The sequence below is a fragment of the Agelaius phoeniceus genome, chromosome Z (genome assembly GCF_051311805.1).
Source record: "Agelaius phoeniceus isolate bAgePho1 chromosome Z, bAgePho1.hap1, whole genome shotgun sequence".
In the NCBI taxonomy this organism is placed as follows: domain Eukaryota; kingdom Metazoa; phylum Chordata; class Aves; order Passeriformes; family Icteridae; genus Agelaius; species Agelaius phoeniceus.
Window position 1 is genome coordinate 78,782,886 of NC_135303.1, and position 27,616 is coordinate 78,810,501.

The 27,616-nt window shown below is 38.4% G+C and overlaps 1 protein-coding gene and 1 long non-coding RNA gene across 2 annotated transcripts in view; one reads left to right on the forward strand and one right to left on the reverse strand.

Moving 5' to 3' along the window:
• Positions 1-27,616, reverse strand: part of LOC143692284 (uncharacterized) — a 140,331-nt gene that overhangs the window by 9,573 nt on the left and 103,142 nt on the right. The window lies entirely within an intron of this gene.
• EMB (embigin) lies at positions 1,204-27,254 on the forward strand. The gene is made up of 10 exons (XM_054652384.2): positions 1,204-1,441; positions 6,271-6,354; positions 9,327-9,401; positions 11,485-11,644; positions 12,884-12,972; positions 16,374-16,498; positions 17,417-17,693; positions 18,373-18,406; positions 20,106-20,173; positions 22,791-27,254. The coding sequence occupies exons 1-9, from the start codon at positions 1,342-1,344 to the stop codon at positions 20,140-20,142; spliced, it is 981 nt and encodes a 326-aa protein (XP_054508359.2). The 5' UTR covers positions 1,204-1,341; the 3' UTR covers positions 20,143-20,173; positions 22,791-27,254.

A 27,616-nucleotide genomic window follows, 5' to 3' on the forward strand; every position in this document is an offset into this window, starting at 1 on the left:
GAATCCCATCCTCTGTGCATTTTAGCAGGCTGGCAGATTAACAGTCGTGGGGGGCTTCAGTCTCTCCTCATAGCACATTGCATTGTGAGTACACCTGAATACACAGGAAAGGGCCTAATGAAACAGTCTTGTTCCCAGTCTTTTGTTCATTAGTTGTATTTACTGTGAGTCTTTATGAAAGAAAATTTTATTCTGAAGGTTACTGTACAGGTATTTGGAAAACATGGATGGAAGCATGAACATGTCTAGTGCTGGAAAATCAACATACAGGGCATTTACTCTGCATAAACTCTTACAGCCCTGTCAGGATGGTGAGCTAAGATGACGAAAAGGCTTTTTTGCAGTGACCTTTTTGTATCGATACAAACCTCTTACATAACTCACCCTCTGCATAAGCTGAAAGGAAGGAAGAAGCAAGAAGTACGCCATCACAAAGTTATTCTTTCAGAGAATGCCACCTTGCTAGAGTTCATTTCGCAGTACCAGAATACAGTTATTTACCAAGCAATAAAGAGAAAAGCATATAAAGCACATCTCTAAATATATATATATACACATATGAGTGGGCTTATTAGGTAAGCACACACACATATAGAAAAAAGTGTAAACAATTTCACTTAGCACTTATCAAAAACCTGAGGAGCTTGCCAGAAATTGTGCTCCCCAGTCGCTGTTGCACAAGGTGGGAGATTTAGAAAAAGGGATGCAAAAGAGTCGCAGCTCCCATACAGTATAACCCAGCTGTCCTGGAGGCAGTGACCCTCGAAGCTGGGCTCTCCAGACGATCACCAGCCAAAGGCCAGGAGCAGACAGCTCTGCCCGAGGCAATCTTCCCCGTGCAAGCCCTCACGGAGCCGTTTGCCGCCGAGCGTTACTCCTGCCCAGGTGGTCTTGCGGCCACCGCCCCTCTGGGACAGAAACAAGTCCCGATCCTGTGTCTCTACCTGCCCCGCCAGCCTCCCGCCGCCCCGGGGGTCTCCGGGGCGCCTCAGGCGCCAGGGCCTCGGTCCAATTAGCCCCCGGTCGGAGCCCCCGCCCTTCCTCCGCCACTTAAAGAGCGGCGGGGCCGCCGCGGAGCATGTTCTCACGCGAAGAGCAGCGGTTGTGGTAGCGGTTGTAGCAGCAGCGCCTTCCTGGCGGTTTTTTTTTTTTTTTTTTTTTGGCCTGGTTTTTTTTTGTCCCAGTGAATTTGGGGCAGCTTTGTTTTGCATTTGACCCCCGTCATTGCTGTAGTAGCCGGCTCTCCTACAGAGCCGCTCTGGCCTGCTTGAGTCTTCCTCAGGTGGTGTAGCCCGCGGGGTGCGGCTCCGGGCCGAGCCAGGGGAGCGCGGCGGGGGCACCATGCCTGCCACCGTCTCCGGGCGCTGCCTGGTGCGCCTGCTGCTGCTGCGCCTGCTGCTGCTGCTGCTCTGCACCAGCCTCTCAGGCGGGAACCCTGCAGGTAAATGTAAACTCTCCCCGGGCCGGGTCCCCTCCGCCCTCCGTGTCGGCAGGGCCGGAGCACCGCCTGGGAGCAAAGGTCCTCCTTGCTCCGCAGCATCCCCCCGGCTCTCAGGGGACGTAGCGCTGCCTGGGCACGGCAGCTGCCTCTCGGCCTTGCCTGTGGGAGCGGCTGAGGCGTTTCTTTTTCTTAGCGACCCCGACCCTTCCTGGCGCCCCTGTCTCCCTCAGGAGATGGGGGTCCTTTCTCCTGGGACAGCGGGGATCGCGCTCGCTGTCCCCCAGCACCGAAGCGGTAGGCGGCCGCAGATGGGCAGAGCCGTATCGGCGAACAGCCGTCCCGTAGCCTCAGCACCCTCTCCCTCAGTTACAGAAGGGTTTATTGGCTCACAGGTGCAGGATTGGGAAGGTGTGGTGTTGTGTCTTGTTTCTGTCGCGTTCTTACTGAGTAAAGCGTTTAAATGAAAAAAAAAAAAACGCTAAACAACCAACCCACCCCCGGACAGATCGATACACTACATTACTAAGGTGTCAGTGTGCCTCGTGGATTATGAGGGGTGCTCCTTGTGATTTGTTCTTGAGTTTTTAAATATAGCGTTTAAAATCTATGAAGGAAGAGGAGCTTGAGCTTTCTGGGCCCCGTTCCTACTCGAGAGGCTTTCAGCAGTTCAGGAGCAGGCCAGTTCTTTCTCAGGAAATACGATCTTATGCCTAAACCTAGTGGATTTCTGTCATTTTTTTCTTATGTTTGAGGCATTGCAGATTAGTAGAAAATGATTATAGCCGTAATTACCAGATTGCTGGTGTTTACAATTTCCAGGGTGAGATTCTTGGAGTAGGGCTTGGCGTGGCCAAGAGTTCTGTCCTGTGTACGTGAGCATATACATACTTGTATGTCAACATCTGTGCTGTGACCTGAATTCATTGTGGTTTAGCTGCATTTTCAGTGTGTGAAATACAAGCAGTTATGTTTTTTTCTGCCTCTGGTGCACTTCCTAGTACTGAGAAGACCAGTAGTGCTCCCTAGGTGATGTTACCTTTTCTAAAATTTCTAGTAGTTTCACATAACGTGAAAGGAAACACACTTTGTACTTCTCAAGTCTTGTTTGAAATAAGTATTTAAGTATGTACATAGACAAAATCTACTTTGTAGTTCTTAAGTGTTCTTTAAAATACATGTGTATGTACACACAGAACTTGACATCATTTCTATCAGTTTACTTAATTGAGGAGTTTTTTGAGTGTAAATGGTCTGATATTTGTAGGAATGTGTGAGTTAGCATGTTTTGCCATAAGATAGTTTTGATAGCTGTTGATGCCCAAACCCATACCTGATGGTGGTTGAAGCAGTTTTAAGTTTATGTAAAGCCATTGGTGAAATGAAATTATAGCCTCTCACGGGAAGAAACCAAATAAACAAGTGAATCAAACAGCAAAACCTTCTTTGTGTTTCCAAAAACTGGGCAAATCTACCGTCTTCCTAAAGTGGGGGGTATTGTGGTTTAGAGCAGACTTCAGAAATGAGCCACTAGCTTTAGGACTTCTCATCTGTATAGGGTGAAGGTGTTGTTTTCCAGACTTCTATTAAATGTTTTTACAGCTGTATGAACTAGATAGGGAGGCATCATACTCTGACTTCTTTGATGATTTAAGTGAAAAAATGGTAGTTTACTCTTTGGTTATTAACTAAATGTGTATAAAGCTAGTTGAGCACAGGAGCTCTCTACACAGCTGCAGCAAAGGGAAGTTCATGACGCATGAAGGAAGAAGAACTTAAAATTGTTTTCCAGTGAAGTCCAGAAATTGTGTTTGTTTTGGAGATGTGAGGGTGCTTCATCCAAAAGAAATGCTTACAGTAAAAGTAAGCAGAGGGAGCACTTGCACAGACAGACTGAGTTGCAGAAAGGTGAATTGCATGGTCTGCAAGCTGGTCAGGCAGATGCCCTGAAAGCCCTATTAGATTTTTATTTTGAGATAATATGTTGAAGATGATCTTTATTTTGTTATTCTTATCTTAGTCATGTAGCTGTTTAGTTACTTGTTTTGGAAAAATCTAAACTATTGCTTTTATTTTGCATTGATTTAAGGGTATTTTCTAACCAAGTGTCAGAACACTTGTTCAGAGCTTGCTGCATTGTGTGGGTTACGTTTGTGGTTGTTTTAGTGTAGTTGCAGCAAGTGCTGTCAGATTGATTTAGGACAAACAGTCCCACTACTCACTTTCATCTCTCAGTTTCTGCTCCTGAAGAATTCAAGGAGCTATGAGTATAGAACACACCTCATTCCTTACGGACTTTGCTTCCGAGTTGGGTTTTTCTGGTTTGGCCCGAGGGAGCAGCTTTTATCAGGGTATTTGGGAGGCCTTAATGTTGATTCTCTGATGTCTCTGGGGCATGAGGAGGGTTCTGGTGGATGGTTTTGGATGCTACTTGAATGCATGTGATCTTAAAAAGTATATTATTGATATTAAATTAAACAGTAAAATAAAGATGTTAAATTAAACCAAATTGTATTTCAGTCATTTCTTACTCAGCTACTTTTCTGGCTGGAAGAGAGCAAGTAGATTAAGCCTGAAATTACTCTGGCCATAGTAAGCATGGTACATCAGTACTTTTTTGCCCCAAAATGCCAACTGCCATATGAAGCAGAAGTAGTGTACAAAACTAAATTCATTATATCATACTCTTTCCTATTCCTTGCTGCATGAAAATCAAGGAAAAGATACCTCTACAGGCTACCACACTATTGGTTAAATCTAGTGCAAAACTACTATAGGTTAAGGCATGCAGCCATGATTCAGTAGTTTGAGAAGTTACTCCACAGGACTTGCTTACATCATTGCCTGGCTGGATGACACTAAAGGTGCAGTGTTGGCCCATGCTGATCTTCAGTGCTATTCAGTATGTACATATGAGAGGAAGAGAGTGGGGCAATGTTAACTCTGTTCTGTGTAGTTTGATGTGTGGACAGGTAAGGTGAAAAGATACATAAGCAGGGGTGACAAAAATAACACTACTTGACTTCTTTCACTTTCTACATCAATTAAGGAAGAAAGCCAAGATGAGAACCCTGTTAGTATGCAAACCACATTGCAGGTTATCTGCCTTCATTGCAGAGAGATAACAGAGCTGCTGTACAGCTTGGCACTGGCACCTTCTAAATTTATCATCTTCGGGGATTTTAATTAATGTGGAGGTGATCCATGACTTAGAACGTCTCAAGATGCTGCAGATAAAAAAATTCATGGAGATCTTTCTTCAGTTGTACTATGAATATCAGAAAAATAATAGCTGTCTCTGCTCAGTACCTCTGTCAGGCAAAGAATAAGACTCAGTCTTTTTAGCATCTGGCTCATAAGCCAGCACATCATCAGAACAGACCTTTAAAGTTCTTCTCTTAACTGAAGGGCTGGGAAGGAGAATCTGGTTGTGGGACCAGTGGACTGATAAAAAAGTGGGTTGCTGTTAAGAACCACTAATGTTTAATTCTTATAATATCTTTTGACTACTGTGTTTTACTCGTAGTCCAAAGTGGTTGACGTATGAAGTATGGGCAGATTGAGACAGCAAATGGTGTAAACCAGCCATGGCTGTGATGGAGTAACTGTGTGCTGGAGGTGCCAGTGGAGAATCTATGGGTTGGTCTATGCCTGTTGGTGCTGAAATGGGGTAGGAGTGTTAGTAATGTTCATTTGTAGGAAATGGCACAGTGCTGACTTCACCTTCTGCAGAAGGCATGTGGTTCTCAAGTTTGAATGCACTTAAAATGTGAGGCAGCTTTTCACTGTTCACTTAAGAGCTCACTTAAGACTGGAGCCTTGCCTTCCAATTCAGAATGTTCTGTGATCTGTGCGTGTTTGTTGCTATCTTGGATATCCAGAAGAGTTAATGATTCCAATTCCATCCCCCTGCCAAAGGCTTTAATTACAAATGCAAGATACATGTCTTTTCCTTGTGTGGCTGAATCACTCTTTCTGAGTGCTATGGCACTAAAATATGTCTTGGAATACCTTTGTCAGTGAAGATGGTACAAAATAAATACTAGCTCTCTCACCCAAAGGTGGGAATAAAGGAATGAGGACATGCTTCCATTCTTCTAAAACATCTAGATATCTTGATTTTCTTAAAAGAGTGACATGACTACTAACCAAGTAGTCCTTTGCCTTTTGCGTTGCTGTTCTTTTTCCAGTCAAGAACACAAAGCAGACTAGAGTCTTAAATGGTTCTTGTAAAAACTGTATTATAGGAGTAGGATCAGATTTGCAGTGGTACTGAGGAAAATTGGAAATAATTGTTAGTATGGGATGCTGAAATTACTGTTTGATACAGATGTCTTTTTTCTTGTTTACTGTGGTGCTAGTGGAACCAAAGGAGGTATGTTCATTGCTTGTTCATCACACTAGATTTCTAAAGTTGTAATGAAGTCTGTACTCTATTGGAAAATCTGCTAATCTATATTAAAAGTAATTGACCAATGTCAGTGGCATAAGTGGTGTTTTAAGCCTATGAACAAAAAGGATGTGAGTACAGCTTAAAAAGTTGCTGGAACATTCTGAGGAGTGGCTTTGCCAGCTGGTAAGCTAACTGCAAGAAAATAGCTCTATACAGCAATTAGAGATCAAATAAATATTGCCTCAGTTCTTTAATCTTCTCTTGCCTAAAGTGAGCTAACAAAAAACAATTCTTGTGAATTTTTTCATGTGTATGCTCAGAACTTGGGGGAAAAAAGGCTGAGGTGAGGACATTCTGTTGGGATTATTTTCCTGAAGTAGCTTTTTCTAACTCAAAGTTTCTTTAAACTTTTTCTGATGTTTTTTTCTGTTTCTTTTAGATCCAGCTATGACAACACAAGATTCCAATCAGACTCAGGTGAATTCTGTGACTAAGATGTCCGTGACTGGACATGAATCATCTGGTAATTGTCTTATTTCAGTACACTTAAAACTATAGTCCCTTTTCCTGTTGATACTTGTTTGTCATACAGAGTCAAAATTTTCACACTTAAGTCTCTTGAAATAAGATTGTGACTTTTTGGAAGAAGCAGAAGTAGATACAGCACAGGTCTTTTAAAGCCACCGCAAGAGCTTGAGTGTCGTAAGTATCTCCAGAACTGGAAAAAGCTATGCAACTACCAGTTTTGTGACCTGTTCCCCTTAGGAATATATGCCTTAAGAGCAGGCAATGACCCTGGAGGTCAGGCAGTGCCCAGCTCGTGCCACTGCAGGGAGGTTGTGTTATAGCCTTAAGTTTTTAATATGGGAGCTCCTTATGCCTGTGTATTAGTGAAAGGTATAAAAAATACCCTTGCATCACTGTGCCTGCTAGCTTTGTCTTTCTTAATTATGGCTGTGTCAAAACTGTCTGTTGTCCCTTATACATTAATTGTATTCTTAACAGGCAGCTGAGAATAAGTTCCGGGCAGGACAGGAAACCAATGATTATTGGTTCTACTTCTTTCTCCATAAAGATCAGAGAATCAGAATTTCAGCACTGTCCCAAAGCTCATGTTGATTAGTGCAAGTCAAACATGAGCTAAATTATATTTCTATGTGAACTCAATCAATTTCTGGCAAGTTATTTCACCTACAGGTTGGGTTTATTTATGAAATAATGGTATTTATCTGGTGTTCATCTTCTGAGGTTTTTAGCACAATGTGAGAACTAGGAGTGCAACAGCTAATAGATTCAATAACTCTCTATGTACATAAACACACATATACATACATAAAATATAGAAAATGTTTCATATTGTATGACCTCATCTGAATATTTTCATTTGATATGTGAATTGAGGAGGAAAGTCATTGTGAAAATCCTGTTTGTTGCAAGACACTTTAAAGGCTGTCTAGTTTTTTTCTGGCTGGATCTACCATATGAACTAGCACTGGTGACTTCTGAATGTATCATTGCGAGGGATTTCTGTGAAAATGATGTGTGTACTGGACTGACATAAACTCAGCTGATCTGTGACAACCCTGGCAAGCTGTCTGAGTGTTTCTGCACATAGGCAGGCTAAGATCTGCCAGAACTTTTCAGCCTTGATGTTATTTCGTGGGTAAACACTTGGACTAGTTTACTTCTCCATGGGGCAGAGATCAAGGCTTGTTTTGTTCATGTCTAGAGCCAGCAGGACTATTGTCTACTGCTAAAGACAGCTTTGATTTCTCTGCTTAAAAGGCCATTTTGTACTATCAGTTAAGATTGACAACAACCTACTGTTAACAACACCAAATGAAATAGCCTGAAGTTCTGTTCTTCCATACAAAACACCTTAATATACAGGTTTATTTTTACTTAAACTGATGGAAGCTTGAGGGAAAGTATGAAAATGCAGGTGGAACGAGCCAGGAGAAGGGTGATTGCCAGTGGCACAGAATTCCTTGTGCTGTGAACTTGAGAGGAAGTTTTCTGAAACTGGCCAACAACTTGAAAAGGCAGGTGTACCTCTGCTTATACCTTTAGATGCAAATCACTAGCAGGGGCCTCCTTCAGCACAGCCAGATCCTCTCAGCTGTAGCTCAGAGGCATGCATTTAAGATCTTTACCTGAGAGTTCAGTATTTTATGCAAGGGAAGAAAAGGATTCATTCTGATGAGAAGTAGGCTTTTAGAGATGCTTTTTCAACTTTATAGTGGTCAATTTTGCCACCCAATGCATCTCTCAGTGGGAAGGCTAAAAGGCTATCTTCTCAATTGTGATTAGGAATCTTTTCAATCCATGAACAGCAGATGTAATCAAGCCCCTTTCCTTCTATGAAAACCAGAATAATTTTCTCTTACAATGCTGTGTGACTAGGCAGAATCAGTCTCTAACTACTGTTCATATATTTCTGCAATGCATTAGGAAATATTTGACAACAAAAATACTTTCCAAGCATGTAAAAGCATGTGTGGCATAAAGCATTTACTGTATCTTTGGGGTGGTTGTGAAATCTATTTCTTTCTTTTCATCACCTTATTTAAAAGAAGATTATTGTAGCTGGGCTACATCTGTTAGAGCTGCAGCTTATTAATTTGCTTTCTTTCTGTGTTCTTGAAATGCATGAGAGCAAGTGATGGGAGCAGACTGTGCTTAGAGTTGCTTTATCAAGCTTTGTAGATCTTTATAAAATATCTCATACTCTCTGAAGGGTGTGTGATCCACAGCCTCATCAAAAAGGAAGTTTGGTGACCGTACACCTTGTATATGTAGGTTTTCCTAACAAAAGGAGAAGAATATCATTAGGTCAGCCATATGATGGTTAATAATGGTATTCTTTCTTTGTAGAAGGGCATTGCCTTCTATATGAGAAGTTTTGAGAAGCAGTGACAGTCTTTGACCATTTTGTATTTGACCACAAGGTGTTCTTGCCTCTGAATTCATTAATTAGCACTTAGATTAGATGGTCTACCTCTAACTTCCTGTCTGTGTTGTTAGACTGTAGAAGCTTTGGGAATGGCGGCATTCTGTTGTTCTGGGCTTTTTTTGTTGAGTGAGTTGTGTTGGTTGGTTGGCTTGGGTTTTTAAAATTTTTCTAAAGCTTATTACTTTTTCAAGAACTGTTCAAACGTTGATGTAGTCCTGTATGTAAGCTATAGGTGACTTTTTGAGTCAAGCTTTTGAGTAAAACAGCGATGACATTTTAGATACTGACATTCACAACTGCAACATTATAATAAAGCTGGAAACCTTTATCTAACAGCATAATTGCTATAACAGCAACCCCACAGCCCTGGCTGCTAAGACAGGTTTATAAAGGGATGGCCACAGTAGTCAGCACTTGACAAGGTCTGTTTTCTCCTTTCAAGGTTGTTATAACTAATGATTACCAAACCATATTGTGTGTTTGTGTCATTATTTATTTAGGATAACTTAACTTTGTTTCCACCCAAATCTTGTTATGTCCAGATGCTGTCACGCAAGAGCTCAAACCAGGAAACAAGCTGAGCAGTGATCTCTCAGAGTATGTGATAGTCCTACCTGGTGAGTGTGTTACTTTTTGTCTTCCAATTCTTTTCTACTGAATGTGAGTACGCACAAACTTTCACATGAGTTGTAGAAGCATCTAGAATGGCAAGTTCTTGATAAAGTGAAAATGTTCACAGTGAGCATGTAATGGGCCCAGTGAAAGGTAAGTACATTTATGTTACTATTAATTTCTCTGTTCTGGTAATAACTATTTTGCAGTGGAGAATTAGATTCCTACTTTTATTAAAACTAAAACTAATTCATAACTCTTCCACCAAATCAATTGAAACAATAGGTTTTTTGCACTAGTGAATCCACTTGGAGAGACCACGTAAAACTAGAGTACTTGCTGAAGAGCAGGTGGTACCTTAGCAAAATTGCCGGAGTTGAAGTGTGAAGAACAGCAAAAGTAAACCTGTTCCTAAAGTACATATGAAGTTCCCAGTTGGCAAACAATAGTCTAGAATTAATTTCTTGGATAGCTGAAGAAACTGATCTAACTGAAGTATCTCTGGGAGATTTGCAAAGTACTAGTGTGATATTTTAAGGATGTAATTTTGCAGCATTTATGCTGTATTTTCTTCTAGCAGGAAACTTAAAGTACCATCTGTTACCTGTTCTTGTATCTGCACTCTTAGTACAGGGAGGCCCCAGGCATCAGTCTTGCTATTAGTTGATCTTTAACTCATCTGTTTCTATGTTTCGTTCATTCACATTTTAAAATTATTTCATAAGGAACAGATAGTGTTTTCAGCTTGTGTAACTAGGCTGACTGTGAAACCTCTGCTGCTGTGGAACCAATTCCAGTTGTAAAATTACAATCATAAACAACCTCAACAAGCTGAGTTATGCTTGGCTCATATTTATTCAGCCTAATTGCCCTAATAAATGAGTTTCAGTGATTGATGTTGCTCTGCAATGGAAGACTGAGGTGTTGCGTTTCTAAGTTTATCTCCAGTTCAACAGATTTGAATTATTTTGGCTGGGACTTGCAGTTCTGAATATGCTGTTCTTTAGGTTGTACATGTCTCTGCCAGACCTATTAAGGTTCACTCACTCTGGATCTCGTGCTATCATTCCAGTGAGACTTTGCTGCTGCATATGTATGACTTTCTTTACTAGGTCAGTGAGCTGTACCTTAAAACTTCATTTTCTCCTGGAAGGAATGTGAGCTGTGCAATGCACCTATAGTTTTTTGACCACTGAATACTACAGGGTATGTCTAGAATTGAAGTGAGGCATGCATACGTTTTCTTGGAGTATTTAGATGACAAACCACACTTCTATCCAGAAGGCATGAATGAAAAGGCCAGTTATGAAAAAGAAAGGCAGTACTAATGGGTAAAACATCCAAAGTGTTCTCTTATAGGAGGCTGTTTCTATGGATCAGAGAAATATTTGCTGTTGATAGTTTATTTTATGCTTATGAACCTATACTCATAAAAAGCAAAAAACTGACAGATTTTTCTATTGTACTGTAATATTTTCCTACTGTGATTCCACTCGCTTGCCAGGAAGGCAAAGGTGGCCCTAAATGGGTTTGAAGAGGATTTGATGTCAGCTTGGGTAACTATAGGCATGAAAGGCCTGATCCAACTGCATTAAGGTTGCAGATTTTATCAATAGCTTCCCCAGCAATAGGATATACCTGTGATCTCACAGTATCATAAAAATCTGCAACTGGCTAAGATCCAAATAGTTACAGATACTTATGTCTTACTCTTCTTGACATTAATATAATTTTTTATATATATATTAAATACTTAATATTTTTGGTTTGGATTAAATAATGTAAAAGCTTAAGTCTATCTTGCTCTCAGTGAAATGAGTACTTATGCTTCTATATTAGAGCCCTCTAGGAAGTTTACCTACAAATTTGGAGTGTGTTATTTTGTAAAGGGATATGTATTTTAACTCAGTTATTAGTTATAAAAATTGCTGTGAAACTCTGATTTTGCAGGGGCTTTTTTGCCCTGGAGAGTATAAAGAGCACCTGTGTCCACCTCTAATCCTGCATATGTAAATGCAGTCTCTAAAGTTCCTTTACCTAGAATGAGGAAATGTATTTTTTCAGTAATTGTTTTTAAACTTCTTATAGGTACATCTGAAAAAAATATCTCTTTGGCCAGTCCAACTCAAGTTGATCTTACATGCAAATTAGAGGAGAATTCCAATTTGAAAAATCCTGAAGTGACATGGAAAAAGGGAAGTGAAACAATCAGTCACACCAGTAAAACTCCGAACAGCTGGACCATCCAGTAAGTACCGTTCTTTACATTGTGATTTGCAGATTCTAATGAGTTACCATCTTATCGACAGTGCCCAATACTAGTAACATGTGTATTAGGAAAGGGAAAAATGCAGAGGTCAATCAGAAATGCAGAGAATGATCTCCTGTCAGAAAGGAGAAGGACTGCAGGCACCTCAAGCCTGGAAGATGAGCTCCTATTTTTCTTCTAGTGCACATAATTTGTTTTTAAAAAAGAACATAGAATAATGAAGCAGTTCCTTAAAGTCTAGTAAGTCTGTTCAGTAAGTGAAATAATCAGTCTGAGATCAAAATATTTTAGCAATTTCTCTTTCCTCTCCCTCATTTTCCACATGCTCTTTTCCCACATCATTGCTACTTTGCAAGAGTCTGGGAGGCATCAGTGGTCATTTTCTTTCCTTCATAGGTAACAAGAGGTAGAAGTGAGATTTCCAGTAAAGATATTTTTAAGGTTTCCTTAAGTCGTTCAGACCTCTACAGAAACTCAAAAATATGTTGTTGTTCCTTAAGTCATTCACACCTCTACAGAAACTCAGAAATATAGAAGCCTTTCTATAATCAATACAATTTATTGTTCTTTAGAATTAGTCCAATTACACGTTTTAACTGACTGGTCTCCATTTGATTTCTGTATAGATTTAAGAGCAGTAATACTTAAATAAAATTTATTTTAATCTATTATTGTCTATTAGTTATCTATTATAATCTATTATCTATCTTCATCTATTGTTATCTATTTATTCTTTTTCTGTAGAAAATATGATAATATAACTGTCACTTTCTTAATAGTCCATATACACAGACACATAAATCTTTTTCAAAGCGACAGTAAAATGTATAGTTTGCCAGTGGAGAAGATGCTAGACTTCATTAGATGAAAGCTCTTTAAACCTATTTATTTAGTGTTGAAAAGATTGCTTAAATGGTTTGTTCTTCCTGAAGCCCACATAGACATGGGTTCACCATGTGAACTAAGAAGCATATCCTAACTCAGTAATTTGTAGATAATGCTGCTTAAAGGTGTCCTTCTGTCAGCATGAAGGGTGAAAATGTTGTTTATGACCCAAAGTGTGCTTGTGCTCTTCTATTCTCTTAAAAACATCGTGGTACTATCTTCTCTGCTCCATTACTAATTCTTACTGTTTTCTCTGGAATGCTAATTAGCAGTCACTTGTAGTGCAACAAAAATTTGTGTGTTTTTTTTTGTTTTTTTGTTGTTGTTGTTAAGAGTGACCATCTCAGGGAGCAGCGAGCTGGGAAGTTACACCTGTTTTCTGAAGGCTGAAAAAGAAATCAGTGCTACGTTTCATTTGCATGGTAATTTAATTGATTTGTGTTTATTTAACATTTTTGTTCAGCTGACTACTGCAAAGCTGTATTAATATTCTTTCTGGACAGTATGGAAATTGCAACATAATTTGATAAGTAATGGCTAATACATTGAGGCTAAGTGAGAATAACTATTGAAGTAATTTCTCTAGCATGGATTGAAGAATTTTGAGCCGAAAACTAAAAGCCTTTAAAATTCTAATAACCCAAAGAGCATACAAGTCTATTTTTTACCCTTCTTGACTAACGGGTTTCCCCTTCCCTCTCCAGATGTGAATGCACTTCACTTTCTGGGGCATGAGATTACAGGATGGTATCTCAGATAAATTTCTTCAAAAAGAGCCAATAATTTGAAATTTGAGTCTGAGGTTAGGTGTTAAAAGTGAAGCAGTGATTGGTAAAACGGAGGCAGGATTTTTAAAATTTTATTTGTATTTCTGAAACACTACATTATTGCTTTAGGGCTTTTATTCTGTAATACTATAAGAATAGTACTTAGATGAACAATAAGTGTACTTCGTTGAGCAGTATGAGTGCCCTTCTTTCTGTTTTTTTTTTTTCTCCAATAATGTTACCCTGGAACTAGTAGGTGAAATTCAGATGCATGAAGATATGTGGAAATGATAATACAAGCTGCTGAACTTATGAATATCTCTAATGGGAGTTAATACTTTCTCTATTCCTACCATCCATATTTTCCAAAGAGCAAGGCAAGCATCTGTAAAGGTGGATATAGAGACGTTTTCCATAAACAGGCTCTGAGAAAACCTAACTATTTAAATCATTGCCTAACCTTAGCTAAATTAAGCAGTGGGTCTCCCTAATTATGAAGCTGCAAGCTGCCTTTGTTCAGTGGGATATCCAGTAATAGGACTTGAGGAAACTCACGTGGGTTCAAATATCAGACATTGATACCTGCTTTCAGACCTTCAGCCAGGAGAGACTATATTGCAGTGCTGAATAAGGACAAGGTTGTAGTTTATTCAGGCCTTTTAATCTCTAAAAAATAATTATGTGTTTTTCTTGTCAGCATGTGGGTAAGGTTTAGTCAAATAGCTAACCAAGTCAATGTAGATGGAAAAAAGTCAAAGGAGAATTTTTTACAGAAATTTTTTTTTAAAGTACACGATAGCTATTACAGTAAGGGCAGCAATGACTCAATCGGAAAGTCATCTTTTCCAGAACAGTGCATAGGACTGGTTGATTTATTATAAGAAGACGAGAGAATTGCTGCCTGATGGTTGAATGCTGCCACTTCTGATGCCATAAAACGTACTGGCCTAATGCTTTCAAGATCAAGGCAAGAGTGAAGGAAATGGGAAAGAGAAGTCCTTGAATCTTCCAGTCAATAATGCAGGGAGAACAATTTTCAAACTGAAAGATGAGTAATGTGTTGGTATAGACTCAGTGGCTTAAGTCATCACTGCTGTAACTAACTGCAATATCTTTTCCACAAGGCAGTCAGGGATTTGCATGCGTTACCTCTCCTTCCCCCCCCCGATTCCTGGCCTGGCATAACCCCTCAGATTTTGAGGAGTTTTTTTACTCAGGTTTGCAGAAAACAATGAGATATTTACAGAAAGTTCAAGTTAATGAACACAGAGGATATTAATGGGTATTACAAAATATTGTGAAGTACTGCTAGCATCTAAAGGGTAGAATAGATTAAATTATTTGCCATTTGTTGATCCTTAAAGCAGCACTTGAGGTATGGGCACCATGAAATAGCTCTGTTTTTTAACACTGTGTGGATATCTGACTTGTGTACGTGCTGGTGCTGACACCTGTATGTTTGTTTCTTCAAAAGTTGGCTTTGTGTGTGCAGCAGAAGTATTTTGTCATGAAATTTGGTGTGTAAACCACTTGCAAAAATACCTGTCACAAGCCTTGCATGCATTCAGGGATTAGCTGTTACAGAGCCAGATCTCAGCATTTGAAATGTATAGTCATATCCTTAATCATGGCTAATGTGGTCACATATGTTGCTGGCATGCTTACAGCTGACCTTGGTCACTCACCAGTGTGGCTAAATCTCTTTGACTGCCACATAAGGTTGTTGTGCTGGCTATACAGGGTTTTTTTATCCTGACCTTCTAGTCTAAATTGGAAGGGAGATTGCAGCAGTAATTAGTGAGGTCATCCCTTTTAATGGCAGCAGAGAAGATACACTGCCAGTACTCTTTAAAATTAGAGTGTTTAATGATTAAAATATACACATTGAGAGAACTTCACTAGTCAAGAGTCTTGATGTATGATGCAGCAAATTCTGAGACTGAAAACAGTGTTCTTATTAACAAATTGGTTTCATAGCTATTTCTGTATAGGAAACATAAGTTTGAATACACATGAGAAGCAGACTTCTTTGGGAAAAAATAATTTGTGTTCACCAGTCAAGAAGGGGTGAGGACGAGAAAAATCTTAGCTTGTATCAAATTGTTCATCATAACTGCCGAAAGCTAATACTTGGCCTTTTTAGTCTAGTGTGATCCATAAATCTGAAGTATGTACTGGATCTGTACTTAAAAAGTACAGGAAAAGAAACTTGAAGTAAAATTTCAAATGAGTGGATCTGTGGAAGGCCTGTTGGTAAACGTCCTAATGAAGAGGGGAAGGAAGTGGAAATAGATACTTCAGTATAATGCATTTGCTAAGCTCTTAACAGTATCTGTAGGAAGTCTTAATATATTCAGTAGCCTTTCTGGGCACATGTTTTTGGAAGTTTGTGGGGCACAAGCAGTGACAATGGCTAGGACAAGTAGCTCTAAAGTTAGACTGATGTCTTGTTTCTTGTTGACTGTATTTTGTCCTCAGTAAGATTGGACCAAAAGTCCTTTTTATTGGCATGCACCCAAAAGTCATTGCTTCAGCTCAGAAAATATTTAACTACAAATCTCTATAAATCTGCATTTTTTTCTCAGTTACAGAAACATTCTCTGTATGTACAACTTGTCAGATACCATTATGTAGTCTAATTGTGGCTGAAATAGACTTCTAGCAGTTTCTGCAGAAAGAGTGAAATTGCAGGAAAATTATACATTTGTTTCTAGTGTACTAGAACTGAAGCATGTTGCTTGCAGCTGCCAAGGAAGGGAAGGAGGAAATGGGCAAGAGTAGAAATCACAGTCTTATTTCTTTTTTCACTTGACGTTTGGTATTAATTGGCAACTTCACAAGATCACACAGCAACTGAAAACAGGATTCTACTTGTCTTCTGCACGGATGACATATCTGCCCAAAATAACTTCTCATGTCATAAATGATAGAATCATGAGGGCTTTAAGTAGAAAAAGTGAATGGAGTACTATAAATGAATACCTAAATATATTCTTTGTAATACTAATGAAAATCTGTATCTCTCACTTGGATTTTTTTTTTCTCCTTATTCTTAGTACCACCCATTGATGGAAGAGAAAAACCCATAATCACTTATATAGGAGATACAGGCGTAATGGTTTGTAAAACTGAGTATCATGCCAAGGGTTGGAGCTGGTATATGACCAATGGAACCGAGCTGGTAAGATCTCCCTCTGTTGGGCAAGCAAAACAAAAAAAAATGTACAGCTACTTCATGCCTCACTGCAAGCTCTAAAAATTCCATTTCCATTAACTTTAGCAGAAATCTTTATGGAAAAGGAAAAAAAAAAATCTGTAATATTTGCAAGTATTCATTGTTACAGAGATGTGGTTTTTTGATCTGGTTTGTATGTTTCTTTTTGAAAAAGGCCCTGCCATACTCCCAAATAAGGTGAGTCTTGAGAGACTTGTTTTTACTGTATTTCTACTAGTTGTACTACTCAAATCTTGCTACTAGATCCAAAAATAATCTTACGGCAGGACATGTAAGATGTTGTAGGACCCTTTACTTCCTCCACGTACAAGTAATTCTATTTCTTCACCTTATGACCTATCTAGAAAGCACAGCTTCCTAAAACACTTTCTTTTAGCCTTCTTCTGAGGCCAGCACTGTCAGCTGAGAGAAGGTGAAGAGATCTGTCTCCTTAATTTGGCTGGAGACTAGCACTGACCTTTTTAAGAGTATCAGTATATTTCCTGGTGAAGGAGAGCTCTCTCTTCCTGAAAGTGCATGTTTTGTGCTGTGGTGAAACCCATGCATTAGATCTGGCAGCCAAGGATGCCTTTGTCATTGGAGAGTCAATAGAGCCAAAGGTGCCTTTTATCTCATCTTAAATAAACTAAAACAGGTCAGACAGTTTCCCCACTGAAACTTTGGATTTTCTTCCAGTGAGTTTAGAAGGAATTAAGGGTGTCCAGCTAAAATAAACCCTTCCCTTTAATGTGGGGTAATTGTGCTTCATTAATGCCTTTTGTTCCTAACTCATTGCATGTATCTATACAGAACTGAATGTTGATGATACTGTTTGATTAAATACCTCCTCATTACATTATTAAGACTTGCAATGTATTTTTTTAGGTTCCTGTGGATAAGATTTTGCCTGCGGACAAGTATGAAATTCTGACCCCATCTGGCAGTACAAGCCGTTTGGAGATACACAGGCTCACTGCGGCAGATTCTGGCGTATATTGGTGTGAAGCTGCTTTTGAATTAGGGCCCAGTAAAGCGAGGTTTAAAGTTAAAGTTCTGTCCATCGCAGAACCTCTCAAACCCTTTATAGCAGTTGTGGCTGAAGTTGCTATTCTTGTAACTACCATTGGCCTCTACGAGGTGTATTCAAAAAAGAAGGCAAAAGGTAAGTTTTGGTGGGGGAGTTTTTGGTTGGTCGGTTTGGGTTTTTTAAATTAATTTCTAGCTTTCTGTTGAAATTACAGCCAAAGGTAGAAAAGTAAGACCTATAGTGCAGGATATATGAAGTTAAGTCATTTTCACATCTGTATTGCTGAAAATGCTTTCATCTAAAACACTGCAATTAAAAGAGCTTTCACTAACCAATACTTATCCATAACAGTTTTGATAGTCCTGGGGGTTTTTTTCCCTTACAATACAAGAGAATTTTGAGGCTGTAATTTTTGGGAGAATGCTTAGAAATGTAATCAATTCTTGGTAGCCTTGATAGAAGTTGCTTTAAAGACATTTAGTAAGAAGGAGAAATGCATCTGTCTAATAATACAGACATAAATGCATGTTACCTATATTTTGAAATACAGAAATGTATAAACCTATATATATAAAAGATGATTTGTTTTAAAATCAGACTAATAGAACCTTATCAGAATAAGCTTTTTCACTACCTTGGAGGTGATTCCCTTGAATAGATAATCAAGGTAATTTGAAATAAATATTTAAGAAAACTAACAAAATAAAAAAATAACATCTTGTTCTGATTAAACAGTTACTAAATGTACTAAACAAGAAGTTTTTTATTGTTTATTAAATGGATACTTCTATATAGTGCTTCTTTTGTTCTGCAGGAGGTGAAAAAGAGTTTGACCAAATTGAGCAACTGTAAGCAAAAAAGTTCCTATACTATAGTTCAATATTTATTCTTATGTGTATTTGTGTTGTACAAAATTATACGTTGTTGTTGATCCCATTGGCAAGGGGGGGTGGTGGTCAATGTGAAAGAACGATTTATTCTTTTCCTTAAGAATTCCTAATTCCAGAGTGAGCAGAACACTTATTTTCTACCTGGAAGTTGATTCTGAAATTACTTTTTTTTGGGTGGTGTTTTTTTTGTTAGTTTGTTTTGTGTTGGTTTTGGATTTTTGTTGTTTCTTTTTGTGAGAGCACTATGTTGTCCTCATTATAAGCTCATTCTAGAAGACTATAACTGCAAGGAAATAATTTCCAGGTGAAAGTGTATCAGAAGTGGCCCTGGTTTTGGTGGATTTTTTGGGTTTTTTTTGTTGTTGTTGTTTTGTTTTTTGTTTGGGCAGTTTTTTTCCTCCCCAAAGTAGCGTATTTGTCCATGTTAACATACATTTTTCTACTTTGCACGTGGTCAAAGCACTGATTCTCATATCTAAGCCTGTAGTTGCTGGCATCTTGGGAGCTGGCATGTTTGGCTGTTTTGGGGGCTAATTCCAACCTCTCAGGTGATTCACACTGTGGTGGGAGTTTGGGCTTCCTGGGCTGCGCTGCTGCAGGTGTAGGCACTTCTGCTGCAGTTCTGCAGTTCCAGGGTCTGTGCTCCCATGCTGGCTCCCCTGTCCTTAGGATTATGTATTTCTTGGGGCTTGCTTGCTTAAGTACGCTATACTTGTCTCTCTGCCTGTCCCCTGAAGCCTGGTTCCCTTATTTAACCTATTTACCTCTTAAAAGAGGAAAGTTGCCCAACAGGTCATTTTAGATGTGTCCAGTCTACTCTAGTTTTTGTCATCTTGCTCCCTTTTCTCCATCTGTGTTTGTCTCCCCTTTTCTTCTGACCCTTTCATCTCTTTCCTGCTTTGATTTTTTTTTTTTTTCTGCAACAGTCTTTGTTTTTCTGTGTTGTATTCACTTTCTCATTCCTTTTTTAAGTGCTGAAAATATATTTTGGTTATTTTCCACTCATCTGAACAGACTTAAAGCTCTAATTAAATTACAATATAAAGTGGGAGTATGTCTTGGGAATATAGTGAATATAGTATTATATTATACTGCTGAATGTTTGGGGATATGTCTTGAGTTGAAAATTGAAAAATTGTCTTTATTGCACAGCCTGCTTCTCATAAACATGCTGAAAATACTAGGATGGTAACACAGAATAGTTCACTAAAATAATGTTTTTTCAATGTGGGATGTAGTTCTCTACAGCTGCTTAATCTTTATTGTGTAATTCTTATATAAACACATATGAGGAAAATTTATTTAACTATGTACTTCCCTGACTCAAGAACTGAAAGCTATTTCAACTCTGGCTGTTTAGAAGATGGATTTGTGTACCAGAGAGTGGCTCCAAAGGAACACGTCTGGTCTGTTTTGTCAGGGGATGACTAATACAGCTGTATTTGGTTGATGAGGCTATAATTAAATGTCACATCCAGCAGTGTATTTAAGTGGGAGCCTAGTGAATCACAAACTTTTTTTTAGCAAGAGAACTTTTAATTCAAGTCTCTTTTGTGATGCACAGCATAATAGCTAGTTGCAGTTGTTCTAGAAGGAGACTGGGAATGATTGTGCTGTCTTACTGTTCACTTTTGGAATTCACCCTTTTTTCTTGTAGTAAATCAGAAGACAACGTAAGTGAGAAAGGCAAGTAGTTCTGTGCAGAGAGGGAAGGTTCCTTTAAAGGTAAGTAAGAGATGAGAGACCAGAGTTTACTTTTCTCTTGAGCAGCCTAATTCTAGGACAAAGAAGTCCACTTTGCCATCCCAGTCCTTTTTTTTAATGCGGGAGCAGCATAGTAATTAAATCATTGCTTAGGCGAAGTAAGAAACAGTTGAATAAGAAATAAGTCCAAATCATTTTAACTCAATTGTGTTGTCATTGTCATTGTGATTTACTAGCTCTGTTAGCCCATGCAGTCTTTAAAATGGGATGCAGGTTAACCTGCTTGACCTGATCATGAATGCCAGGGTAGGTGCTGAAATGCCTAAGAGGTACTGCTGTATTCAAAATCCCACTTTTCCAGCTGTATTTTGGGTGTTGAGCGAGTTTATGAAGGAAGGGTCCTCTGTAATAGCGCGTGCCAAATATGAAAGTTCTGGAGAGATCTAGAGGAGTCTGGGAAGGAAGACTTGGCTTAATAGATAGTGATTGAAAGGACTAGTTGTAGAATAAGGAACCAGCCTGTGAGTTGTAGTACAACTACAAGCTGTAGTTGCAGAATAAGGAGCCAGCCTGTGAGTACATTGCATCATGCGCACTCGACAAACCCTCATTGCTGGCAGTAGGTGCAACCCCAGGACAGGATTGGCCATGAGTGTGGCAGTAAATAAAACAGGGACAAGTACGACTAGAGTGCTCAAAAATCAAAGTTTAATAAAGGAAAAATAAAAGGCCTGCTAACAATAAATGCACAGCAAAAACATAAGCTGTGCGCTGTAGGGAGCTACTTCAGAAGACCATAAAATGAGACAAGCACAAATATAGAGGGCAGGGAGCCAATGAATAAAGATAAACAGAAACCATACCTTATATAGAACACAAGACTAACCAATCAGAAAGCAAGCTTCATAATATAACCTTATATGGAATAACTTAATCTGCATAACTGCTCCCATCATTCCTTTCTTCTCACCCTAACTTGGGGGGGATTCCCAGAGCCTATGATGTACTCTTCTAGGGCACACCCTGGTAGGCTCACAGGCCTCCAATGTGTAGTGCTATGAAGCTATATAATGAATTTCCTGATTCTCTGCCCTCCTCACAGTCTGATCATAGGCTGTTTCTACTTCCACCATCTGGAAGTGCTTGTCCGAGCAGTCTGTCAGTTGAGGACCAGTCCTACACACACTTGTTTCTCTTCTGTATCTGTCACCTCAACCTCTGATCTGTAGAAGACATATGTGAATGACTTTGCATTCATGTGGCTGCTGGTTCATCCTTACCAGAAGCCATCTACCTGAGTAAAGATTGTTGCCCTACCAAAGAACAGAAGGAAACATGTCAGGTAGAGTTCACATAAAGAGAGTTGCAGCTCAGAAAATTATCCAGAACAAATGATTTCCAAGATTATATGGTCTCTGTTCCTCTTAGGTTTAATCCCTGCTGGCAGTTTAACCCCATGCAGCCACTTGCCTTTACTCTCTGGTGGGATGGGGGAAGACTCAGATGAGTAAAAATGGATGAGCTTAGGGGCTGCGATACAGACATCTTGACAGAAGAAAACAAAAGCTGAACACAGAAACAAAAGAAAGAGTGAATGAATTCTTTCTCATGGGCAAGCAGGTGTTCATCTGTCTCCAGGAAAGAAGGGCTTCATCATGTTTGAGCATGTGTAATAGCTGCTTGGGTTAATCAGGAAAACTAGTGCTGTGGCTCAGAATGTGTGTCCCTTCCCCATTTCTCTCTCTTCCCCCAGCTTTACCTGCTGAGCATGATGCCTTATGGCATGGAGAATCCCTGTGGTCAGCTGGGGGCAGGTGCTCTGGCTGTGTCACTTCCCAACTCCTTGTATTCCCCAGCCTCCTTGCTGGTGAGGGAGAGGACAAGGCCTTGTGATGGTGTAAGCACCTAAGAGCAATACCTAAAACATAACTCTGCTATCAACGCTGTTTCCAACACAAATCCAAACCTAGCCCTATAGCATGTGCTGTGAAAAAAATTATTCCAGTCAAAACCAGCACACAAGAATTTCTCTTATGTTGGAATTTGAGGTTCTATTCTTACAAAGTTCTTTTGACACATAGCAGTGAGTCAATAAATAAGGGTTCTTCTCTGAGAATCACCTGCTTTGTCTTCATATACAGTGTCAAAAGTTTTAATGTCTTTAAATGATAAATTCCAGTTGCTCTCTATAACTCCTTGAAAATAGGTTGTAGCAAGGTGGGGATGATTCTGTTCGTTCAAGTAACAAGTGGTGGTACAGGAGGAAATACCAAGTTGTATCAGGGGAGGTTTAGTTTGGTATTAGGAAAGCTTTATTCACTGACAGGGTGGTCAGGCACGGGAACAGGTTGCCCAGGGAAGTGATGGAATCCTCAACCATGCTCAGAAGGTGTGTGGATGTGGCACTTAGGTTTCTGGATTTCTGCTAGATATGGTGGTGCTGACTTAATGGTTGGACTTGATGTCATAGAGGTCTTTTCTAACCTAAACAATTCTGCAGTGGTCCATTGGACCATTGGAAAAAAATGTATGTATTGATTAGAATTAAGTTTATTTTCAAACAATATGGGAAAATGCTAAGCAGCAAAATAACAGAATTTCTATTATAATTAAATGTGTTTATTCTTATTTATTGCAGGAGATTTAAGCCAATAGAAGTGGAAATCATCACAAAGCTACAGAAGATGTATGCAGCTACTTAAACATTCACTATATTTTGAAGTAAAATCCTCTACATTTGAGAAACAAGATATTTTTAAAGTAGCTCTGAAATTACTCATTTTATACTGATGATAATATGATATATTGTATTTAGATGTTTTGCTGTAAAATTTTACTACTAGCAGGGCGTTTTTTATGTGATTAGGCTTGCTGTTGGTTTATGATTGATCTGTTTGATTTTTATCTCCCAAATTGGAGCTAGTATTGTATTCACTGAAAAAATGGTTAATATAGAGTGGGCATATTATCTGAATGTTATAAAAGTGGATATGTACAATCAAAAAAGTATTTCCACCAAAGAAAATGCCTTTTACTAGCTGATGAAGCAAATGTGATGCAGCTGTTTTTACCAAAGAAATGGTGAAAGGGGAATCTTTATCAGGACTTAAATGAAACATTGAGAGAGTTGCAATTTACTCTGAACAGTAAAATGTCTTCGTTCTAATTTTCTTAGCTTCATTCTTAGTTCTACTGTATTGTAGTCCTCAATAGGCTAAACATTTAGATACCATACAGCTCAGATATTTCAGACTTGATGAAAGAAATATTGGGGATACAGTACCTTCTCAGACTAAAACTGCAATAATTCTTTATGCTTGAAAAACTTACTGCACTCTCTGGGGCTGCAAAATCAGTTTGGTTATTATAATTTATATGGAGTGCTGAATTTTCAGGAATATACCTATATAAGCTATTGATCATACACTGTCTCACTGTCTGTTGGTACTTCTGCTTCTTTCAGCAAGCTGTTGTTTCTTACATTCCTTGCAAAGCACAGAGTGGGTCTTGAGCAGATAAAATTTTCAGGATAATAGGATGAAGCAGCATGAATACATACCATTACTACTTTTACACAAAAAAAATAGCACTGCTGTTAATGACTTACAGTATCACTTTAGAGGAGTGTGTTGCCATAATACTGTTTAGTTACATTATGCATTCAGCAATTGAAAATGTTTAGCTAATAAGAAGGCAGTTGGTTGCATCAGTTGTCTTTGCTTGAAATAATTAAAGCTTCAATTCTGAGAAGAAGTCTTCAGAAAAATATCATTTCTCCATAAAAATGTAAGGAAAAAGGCAGCACTTGCAGACTCCATAATAAAGAAGAAAAAAAAAAGAAAGAAGAAAAAGAAAGAAGAAAAAAAAATACACAGAACTTCTTTGTACTGGTCATTTTTCTTTGAACATAAAGGATGGTAGAAAAAAATAGATAAACCAAATTTAATTTCCTTCAATGATTTTTTCCTATTTTACCATTCTTAGGGGTTTGAAAAATACCAGAAATCCTAGCATTGGCTGTTTTGTTGGAAATAGGAGATAAAATCCAGTCTGACATACACATTTTTGGTTTCATAATTTATTTTCCAGTTTCAAGAAGTACAAGTTAAGGTCCAAATACAACACAATGAGAATTATAAAAGCATTGGGTGATTGACTGTAAGGAGTGGACACTGATAAAGATTCCCCTTACTTAGATACTGTGTTTATTGTATTTTGCCTTGGAGTTTTTATTCACTATTAGAACCAGAATGTATCTACAGTTTTTTATATGAATTTCTCATTGATATAATTGATATTTTTATTGCAGCAAGTAAATGTGGGCAGTTTTAAAATGTTTACTTCTGGTAAACATTTGTAAATTTTTTTGCACATTTCAGAGTTTGTAGTAATTTGTTTCCTGTAGGCAGTTAAATAGTAAAAAAGATAGTCTTACTTTAGAGAGCTAAGAATTACATTCTGAATAAAGTAGTATTAGTATATTTTGCAATGGAATGAGGCTAGATACTGTCTGGAAAAAAAAAACCTGCCAGTTAATCAAAAAATGTCAATCTTTCTGCCTTCATGTAGCATTCCTACCTGATCTTGCAGTTGGGCTGTAAAGTCTTGGCTAACATAGGCAAGTAATACAGAAAGATAATTTTTTGGCATTAGCAGGGAAAACCTAGATTAAGCATGGATTTTAGAAGGAGCACATCTTAGATCTTTTAGGACTATATAAGCTTGGTCAGACTGGCTGTTGAAACTATGGCTTTGCCTGGACCTGCCTCTAGCATGTTCTCCTTGCTTTTTCTAAGGAGTTTGGTGTTTATTTTTAGGTTGGTGAGTAGTTTTTCATCATAAGAGGTTTTACTCTATGCATGTTCTCTTAGGTTTAAATCCTTTTGGGCTGCCCTATGGAGGGAAAGAACAAATAATATTAAATGGTAAATATTAAGTAATTGGCATAATTCATGGTCAACTTCAATGGCATAACCTCTGCTTTCTTGCTCCAATTGCCACAAGAAGCTCTGGAAATCTTGAAATTTATCTTTTGAGAAATATGTGTTGCGTATGTTCAAAACATTCCCACTGTAGTTCTTTATGATCTTAGCATTGAATGGAACAAAACTTCATAACTTTAAAAAACCTTAAAACACTAGGCAGTGATTTTTTTTTTTTTTTTACTTCATTCAAGCCAGGAGGTACCAAATAAGATCCAAAACAATTGTGAAAACTCTTTCAAACAGCAGTTGGAGCTAAGTGTAAGGATCCACAAAATTAGTTTTAATAACAAAACATAAAACATTAACAACAGGCTTACACTGGTAGACTGAATCTTAACTACAACTGTTAGGCAAATTTTGTCTTCCAAGATTAAAACCTTTTCTTGCAAGAGGAGATATTTTACTGGATTTTAGACCAGCAAAAACCTTACCAGTTTCAGAGTGGAAAAGGTTGAAATCTGCAAAAGAATCCTGAAGGCCTGTTTCCTAACACTTGAAGCTGCTACACTGCAAATTCTTCCTGCCCTTAAGTCCAAAGTAGACACAAATAGCTGTGAGACCAAATAGTGAAGATGGGGGTTCAAATAGAACTGCATTAATATTTCTTTGGTATGGAGACCTAAGCATTACCCTGCAGTTGTTCAGCAAAATTGATTAGCTGTGGTTCCTTCAACTCTCATCATCCTGGGGAATAGAGGGACAGCTCATCAGTACTGATGTTGCTACTAGAATCAGCATCTCTGTGCCTCTAACTCTTTTTCAGCCAGAAAAAGTTAGATTTATATTCTGCCTTTTAATTGTGCCTCAGAACCTTTGAATAGTTGACTGCTGAGCAATGAAAATTGAAAAGAAACTGATTGGCACGTTAAGGGCAGGGGAGGTTTTTGAGATGCATGGCATCCTAAGTGTTGAGCTACCCAGCACGTGTTGTCTGACCACAGCTAGCTGCATGATGATTCAATTCTAGCTGGAAGCTACCCTGAAACAGGAAGGTGTGGATAGTGAGGAAGCAACCAGATGAGGACATTTGAGGGACTTGGGAAGGAACGGCATTTTGGTGGTGTGTAAGGTCCTGAGGGACAGACAGCAGAAGCTGAGATGACTTACAATTAGACATGTACAGGGAAGACTGAATGCAAATCTGTAGGAGAAAACACATTTTCAGTTGTACCACTCAGACTGTGTAGGAAGTTCTGTACAGCAGCTGAAAACAATCTGCCATTGCTGAATGCTTGGACAGATGAAAGCACAAAGCTAAATGAGATATAAGAGAACTAGAAGTTACATGCTTAGAAAATACTTCTCTGCTAGTTTAACAGTTTTGTAGTCTTGTTTACTTCATTATGCTAGAATGTGCATAATTCTTTGTGAAAAAACAAACCACCAAGTTCCAGACTTAACAACTTCTAATGGAAGGTGTTGATTTGTCAAAATTTACTGTTGGCAATTGAGTTCACTTATCTAGTTGTATAATGTTCTGTCATACCCAAAATTCTGCCCAAAAACTTCCTTACAGAAACTTCATCTGCTTTATTTTTGTGTTCAGCTTTATATTTAACCAAAGAGATTTTGTGGTTTTTTATTACTTATGATATTTCTATCAACTAATTTGCTGAATTATTTTCAGGTAGATACTACAAAAATTAACAGTGCCTTGAAGGAAGATGTTTGTTTACCATGGTTAATTTTGTTTTTTTTCTTCCACAATATGTTTGTTAAAAGTTTCCTCTGAAACTTGACAGCAAAATCTGTTTGTCTAGTAAAAGACTACTTAGCCTAATGCTTTTTTCACACTTGCCTTATTTTACATTCTGATTTTATATTCTATGCTCACAACTGTTCCCTTGTATTGCTTAATGGTATATTATTATTACTTAATAGTAAGTATTCCATTACTTAAGCAAATGGAAATATCCTGTTTGTTTGATATATCTCACATAATGAGGATGGTAGTTATGAATAGTATGAATTGATATGTGTACTTAGAAATAATTTCAATAAATGCCACCATAAAGTGATTGTGATCGGATGCCTGGTGTCATAGAGAAACAAAATCAAACTCCCTCTTTTGTAAATTTTTTTTAAAAATTTACTTACTTCTCCATACCCTCAGATCTTTAGACCTAGACTGCACATTGGCTTGATTACCCAACTGTCTTTACTTAGATCTGTAACCTTCTAGATGGAAATTCCCAAAGATAAAATAAAATCCAAGTAATTCCTTTTTAAATGCGCACAGTGTATCTGGCCTAGATTCCTCCTAGATTGTAATTTGGACATACAGAATACATCTAGTGTTGCATCTAGTGTTTCACTGTTAATGGGAGGTGGTGCTAAAGGGTATCTTCCAGCAGAAAATAGCAGCCTAATAGAATCTGGATTAAGCAGGGTGAGTATCACCCTGTATCAGTCCTATTTCTTTAATGAAGCACAATATATCAAAACACATTTACATGGTTTTTGTCTTCCCATGAAGATA

What these genes read in the sequence shown, in the direction of transcription:
- EMB (XM_054652384.2), top strand. Translation starts at nt 1,342, where the DNA reads ATGCCTGCCACCGTCTCCGGGCGCTGCCTGGTGCGCCTGCTGCTGCTG. An exon ending in CTCAGGCGGGAACCCTGCAG is followed by an intron (nt 1,442 to 6,270) that starts GTAAATGTAAAC and finishes TGTTTCTTTTAG; the next exon opens with ATCCAGCTATGACAACACAA. An exon ending in GTATGTGATAGTCCTACCTG is followed by an intron (nt 9,402 to 11,484) that starts GTGAGTGTGTTA and finishes AACTTCTTATAG; the next exon opens with GTACATCTGAAAAAAATATC.